Raw genomic sequence first — 6,720 nt, forward strand, 5'->3', positions numbered from 1 at the left:
GGATATTGAATTTCCTATATAATGTCTTACTTGTTGAAGCTCCAATGATTAACAACCATATATACTCAACGGAATATCAATTCAGTGATTCTGAAATACCACGCAAGTGGATTCTTCTGTCCAGAGTAATTCAACCGGTAAAAAGTGTATTAGACCTAGTCCTAGTTAAGCATGCTTACCGGTACTAAGATTAAATTACGCTTGTCTAGTTGCCATGTTATGTTTATAACAGGGAGTCGAACCGGAACCGAACCGGAACTTTATGAAGCGGTTTTGGGTCAATTTTTTCCAAACCGTAACCGAACCTGAACCGTTTTTTATAAGATTTTAAGGAGCCGAACCGGAACTGAACCGAATAATTTGAAAGTACCTGAACCTTAACCGAACCCGAACCTGTAAATTGAAGCGGTTCGCTCCTGCATGACGTCACAACTTCTATTTTACAGAGTCAAGTTACGCCATGTTCAAAATTTTATGAAAAAAATATGAATATTGAATAAAAAAATTGTTCATTTTTTATTTTCTAGATATTTCAATATTGAGTTGCTGTTTTTTTAATAAGTCACGTAACTAAGATTAAATGACTTACAATTCAAAGATTATTCTCTACATTTATCGACCCACATTTTGAGATTTAACGCAAATTATATTGTATCTGAACCGGAACTTTATGAACCGGTTTTAAAATAACGAAGGTTGAACCGGAGCTGAACCGGAACTTTTAAATTACTCCGAACCGAAACCGGAACTGAACCGGATTCCGAAAAAATCCTTGAACCCGAACCGAACCTGAACCGGAAAAGTCAAACGGTTCGACTCCCTGGTTTATAATGGTTTTTAATCACAAGAATAATATTAAAAATTACCATCGTGAACTTTTACATTTCTGTTTTCAGTTATTTTTATTGGATGGTCATTATTCATCAAAATTAAACAGCGAAACAATCGGAAAAATTGGACAAAGATTTAAAAAAATGTGTTTAATATACCTACTGTGGTTGGTTGTAACACTTGTTGAACTTAATAAACCGATTTATGTCCTGGAGATCGCACATACAGTTTTCTAACGGATTCGATTTAAGAAACGGTAGCCTATTCAATTAAAAACTAAGCAATATTATAAATTCGTAACAAAATAATATTATTTGCAGCGCTTATTGCAATACAAACCCACTACACTCTAACGAAATTGAGAAACGAGTTATGTTTACGAGATACTGCTATTGCTCAATAGGGGTATAGAGCAGCGCTCATATGATGACACTACACTTATTTTACGATTTTTGTTCCCTACTTCAAATAATTTCCGCCCGTTGTATACTGTAGGCTAATGTTTACTATTTGTGTTGCTCGCTTATTCAGTAGTTCTAATTAATTCGTTAACGGTCAATTTATTGTAGCGTTTAAAAAGTTAATGTCACTGTACGATTTAACTGTATTTACTGATTTCGTTCGACTAAAAGCGAGTATGCTAGTTACAAGACCTACTACGTATTACAACATCGGCGCCTTAAAGCAATCATTTGATGCAAAATTTGCACTTAGACAAAGCTGTGTGGCATTGTAGGCCTACAGTAGTTAATACTTGGGAGTTGTTGCTGCATCTTCATCGACATTTATTCACAGTGTTTCAACAAACTGACGCACACGTCTGTCGTATACTGCATAGACTCTGTTTCTTGGCTACATAAACTACTTTAGAAATGATACCTATTTTTTTTTCTGAAAAAGATCATGCGGCCCGCGTGAACATTTAAAATTTTGTATTTGCCCCTTCAAGTGGAAATGGTTGCACATGCCTGATACTTCTCAACTCCCAATATGAAACACATATCATAGAAAGTATTGTCGAAATTGTCTAAGTTTTATTCACGGTTTGACAGGAACTGTTTGCGAGCTTCGAACAGCAACACATTTGAAAGCGTCACAATGCCAGCTTTGTCCGACTGTTGCGCAACAGGCAAGTTTACCACGGAACAATCGCTTCCTTGAAACTGCATTTTGGCGCCAAATTTAAAAAGCGCTAGGTCGATGTTTCCAATAATAACATAATTCGACTTAGTTGAAAAGTTTGTTTCGTAGTAGGGTAATGGGGCAATAGACGCAGCTGAGAAATCAATTTCGTCCTTAAAAACCTCAACATGGCTTTCTTGCTTGAGAGTTTGAATCATCCTGGAAGAAATATAGGTAAATTAAGTTCAACCTTTTATACAGACAGCAAAGTATTTGCACTCGGAATAGACCATAGGCCAATATAGTTCTCATCGACTAGATCAGTGGTTCTCAAAGTGATCCACTTGGCTCCCTTAGGGATGAATTTTTAAATTTGGGGAGGAAATTTGTTCAAAGGAGGAATTGGGGAGGAAAAATGGCTAAAAAAGAAGTTATTTAATCGGTAAAATCAAATGAAAAGCTTATTCAACTGTAATGATTGGTATTGTAAAAACTCTATTAGGCCCATAATCTAAGTCTATTGTTTCTTCACAGTTACAGCCATTAAAGAAATTTACACAACTGCAGGCAATTTACATAGGTCTAAAATCAATACCTACTTTATACGTTCAAACAAAGAGAACTTGCAGACGATTAGCGCGTCCAAATTGCATCATAGTAACAATAGAATACGTTGTTTTTTTTTCTGGGGAGGAATTAATGGTATTTGGGCTTGTAGGGGAGGAATTTGAAAAAAACTTTGAGAACCACTGGACTAGATTCAGATTAACTAAAGTGATGGAAGTCATATTGACAAGGGGACTTTTCCCTATTTTGAAATAAACGCACACGCTTTTAACGGTTAAGCCAAATGGCCATTTACTATTTTACAGCAAGTAACAACATATTAAACATGTTCATACTGCATATGTGACTTTGTGATTAGCAAATTTTAATTAAATTGCTATATGTTTTCGGTAAGCAGGCTGCAGTACATTATTTCGTATACATAACTAAAACAGTTAGGGTTTGTAGAGTCATTTTAACTGTGCAATTAACAATAACAGCATTATGAAGCAACATAAATTAATAAAAAACCTTCTTTTTTTACACATTTTACCTGTTTTGATTTTGGATTTTTTGAAATTTTGGGTTCTCGACAAAGTCTTTTAATGAAAGTGGATCAGCCAAATTTTCTTGACTGAGAAAAATTCGCGCCGGCCGATGTGCATTTGCTCTTGAGTCCAAATCTTCCCAATTCAGGTCTGATTCCACTGGGATCTTGAAATGGGCGGCTCTGGCACTTTTCAGGACCTCCATATTCCAAATATCCACACAGCCTTCCATTGTAAACACCTTGAAAATGTATAGTTACGAGGATTAAACTTGATTGGGAGTAGGGATGTCAGATAGGAGCAACAACCCGATATCAAGTAGTATTGGTACTTGTCCGATATAAGGGTGGATCCTTGCCAATCCGATACAAAATTGATTGGAGCTTTTTAGCCATGATTTATTATGCATCAGAGCCTTTGTAACTATTAATTTTTATTTTTAGCACCTAGCTTATTTATAACAAAGGCAATGTTTACCAGTGCTAAAGCAATTTTTTGCCCGACAACCCCGAAAAAAATATGTTTTTAAGTTTCAATTTTGCTTGTTTGACCAATATAGGAAATTAATCGGTATTTGATCATACAGGCATACTGTTGTATAAAATATCTGTATCAGAACAAAAATTAATTTATATTTAATCACACAAAAATTTAGAAAAACATATTTGTTTTAGATTACCACTTAATATTTGCAACCTGCACAGAAAGAATTCAATTTGTTCAGCCCACCAGATGACAAACTCACCAACAAGCGAAATGTAAAAAATTTTTTTTTCAAAACTGCTTAAAATATACCACAGTTTGTTCATTTACTTTATTGTCACAGTAGGCTATATACATATTTATTTTTTTAAGTTTAAAATCACTGGCATACCTGTTGACAACCAGTTGCAGAAGCCGTTCTTAAAATGTTTCCCAGAACGCTGGCATCAGTAATTCCAGTGCAAATAACAGTAATTGGCAGAAATTTTACTTCTTTGTTATTCTCACGGCTAAACAGTTTCCCAAATGTATATATTAGCATACTAAAATCACTGATGTTTATAGCACAAATCAAAATTCATGTATAATTAAAAATGCCCATGTATTGTTAAGTTTTTTGACTGAAAACTAGTTTTACCAAAAATTTACTTAAGAAATGCACTGTTTGTTATAGAATACTACTAATATTTGTTTAGGTTGTTTTAACTTTACCTGTCAATAATTTTCTGCCGTGTCTTTTTATCTTGCTGTGTAATAAGCGCATAAACTCCTTCCACTCGTTTTTCAGCATATTTGTTTAAAACATCTTGTGAAATGTTAATTAATTTTGTTTTTCTAAGGATTTCCATTGGAAAGTCCTGAAACAAAGACAGGTCAAAGCCTTAGCATTAAAGTAGCCAACCTTAAATTAGTTAGTCATTAAAATATGACTTTAAATTATGATAAAATATACCTTAAGAAAATCATTAAAAACTTGAGTAAAAAAATATGACTGTTAAAGTTTCTTTGTTCAAATTTTTTATAATAAAACTTTTTTAATTCATTTTAAAAATGCAAAATTCTTACCCATAGTTGTTCGAGCTGACTGAAGTAAATAGATCTTATAAAACAGCCACTCTCCATTGCTTCTTTAATCAGTCCTTTTCCATGCAACAAGCACACTCCGTGATTGTTCCTGTACCTTGTGGTGCGCAAGTTGTTCATTACCTTAGCAAATTTGTTAGCAGGGTCTTGGCCCAGCTTGTCGTATTGCAATTCTCGAAAATCGGTTGGCAGTTTCTCATAGTTTCTTGGTTCAGTTTTTTGTGCTATTACGTCAAAAGTCTGATTGTTTCTTTCCCGTTTAGCCATCACTTTTTCGCGTTTATCCTGCCTGCTTTGTTCATATTCATCAACGGTGGCAAAAGATCCAAATGTCGTTCTCTTTTTAATAAGATGTCGACCAGACATTCTACGAACTGGCGTCATAAACAAGTTTCTTATGGCTGACATTCCTAATAATTATGTTTTCTGAAAAGCAGTAAAATTACTGTTTAAAAAAATGCCCCGTTTAAATTGTTTAGGCAATTCTGTATTAGAACTGTAAAATGATAGCAGCAAAATACAAAATGTAACTGGTCTTTATATTGCTTTTACAAATTTACAGTTATCTTAATTAAACAAGGATGATCAATATAAATCTTGGCATGTGTCCCACTACAATAACAAAAATTAGTAGGAATTTATGTGGTTTGAGAACCTCTACCAAATTTACAGCCAATGCCTTTTTCTGTATTTTTACTCAGGTGAATGGTTTACCCCAGGGTGAATAATTTTTTTTGCAGGGCTGAACCAAACCAACAGTGGTGAACCGTCAAAAATGGATGATAGCTTGCGAGCTGGGCGGATATTCCGGGTATTCAACTTGTTCAGTGAACAAGTGAGAATTTCCAAAAACAAAATCAATTTTAATTTTTTTCAAAAGAATGAAAAAAATCTGGAGATAGATGCTAGGTGTGAACAAAACTAAAAAAGTTTAAGAAGCCCTGATCCAAGCTACCATATTTAAAAACACCTAATTGTGAAAACTTTACCAATTTTATTTTTAAAGAAATTAGGAACTTGTGTAGATATTTTATCTTTAAAAACTATGTTTTGGCTATTCACATGTTGGGGACAAATATAGTAGTAACATAAAAATATACAATATGTAAACTTTTACAGCTTTGCCTACAAGTCTGGATCTATAGGCTGTTATGTTTCAGATTTGAAAATTCATTTAATGCCATATTCTTGTCAGTGTGACACTCAGAACTGGAATAACTATTAGGCAAAAAAAGCATGTGTTTGGGGCACCACAGAAATTTTCATGGCTGAATTTGTAATGGTGCCTTGATGTTTAGTGAAATATTTTGGGCTTGTCAGACAACTCAGACCTCAAGTGTGGCCCGGTTGAAACAATTTTTAAATATTTTTTCTTTCTAAGTATTATCTTAAACCTCTCTATACATGTTTGTAGGTATCTATTTCCGAAACCAAATATGTAAATTAATCTTAATTGACCCTCAATTATATTTTGAATGACACATTTAGACATCAAGTCGCTTAGGGACTCTAAAATGCATGATCTGACCCTGATTACAGTGCTACACTTTATCAACATTTATGAAATAGACCAAAAAATATCGCACATCTAGGATTAAAAGCATACAGCCTTTTTAAATTAACTAATTTTGTTTCGTTTTTTCTAAATAAAATGTTTTCACCTCTGAAACATGGAAATAATTTAGGCCAGAATTTGTCATTTGGTTGGTAACAGTTTTTAACCAACCATAGACTCTGGCCAATTTAAAACAAAACAGAATTTCAAGAAACGTCGTAAAATTTATTGCACAAAAAACAAAACGATAACACAAAATTAATCAATACAGTTTTTCTTCAAAAAATAAATCTTTAACAAAAACTGTACTTTTGACAATTGATGATATGGCTGGTATTATTTGTACACAAGTGGAATTATTTTACAGAATGCCAACAAATTAACCAGCATAATGTACACCAGGTAGCAACACTTGAAAAAAAAGTTACAATCGACAATATTTTAACTGGCAAAAATGGCAATATACACACTTTGTGCAAATTGTTAAAACACTCAACTTGTAGTGTCTTTATAAACCACTATGTTAACTTTGTCATTTTCTAATATAAAACC

At 33.5% G+C, this 6,720-nt stretch overlaps 1 protein-coding gene across 1 annotated transcript; it reads right to left on the minus strand.

Moving 5' to 3' along the window:
* Positions 1-1,684: 1,684 nt before the first annotated feature.
* LOC146138754 (rRNA methyltransferase 3A, mitochondrial-like) lies at positions 1,685-5,035 on the minus strand. Its single transcript, XM_083394120.1, has 5 exons — positions 4,596-5,035; positions 4,242-4,387; positions 3,922-4,039; positions 3,053-3,288; positions 1,685-2,172 (listed from the first exon to the last, which is right to left on the minus strand). Exons 1-5 carry the CDS (start codon positions 5,019-5,021, stop codon positions 1,866-1,868), a joined length of 1,233 nt encoding a protein of 410 aa, XP_083250246.1. The 5' UTR covers positions 5,022-5,035; the 3' UTR covers positions 1,685-1,865.
* Positions 5,036-6,720: the final 1,685 nt, after the last annotated feature.

Source organism: Ascidiella aspersa, chromosome 7 (assembly GCF_963924565.1).
Source record: "Ascidiella aspersa chromosome 7, kaAscAspe10.2, whole genome shotgun sequence".
Classification (NCBI taxonomy): domain Eukaryota; kingdom Metazoa; phylum Chordata; class Ascidiacea; order Phlebobranchia; family Ascidiidae; genus Ascidiella; species Ascidiella aspersa.

Excerpts from the sequence above, each read along its gene's own strand:
- LOC146138754 (XM_083394120.1), bottom strand. The coding sequence starts at position 5,021 with ATGTCAGCCATAAGAAACTTGTTTATGACGCCAGTTCGTAGAATGTCT. Across the intron at positions 4,388-4,595 it reads GTCAGCTCGAACAACTATGG|GACTTTCCAATGGAAATCCT; the intron begins GTAAGAATTTTG and ends TCTTTGTTTCAG. Across the intron at positions 3,289-3,921 it reads CTGCAACTGGTTGTCAACAG|GTGTTTACAATGGAAGGCTG; the intron begins GTATGCCAGTGA and ends TACATTTTCAAG.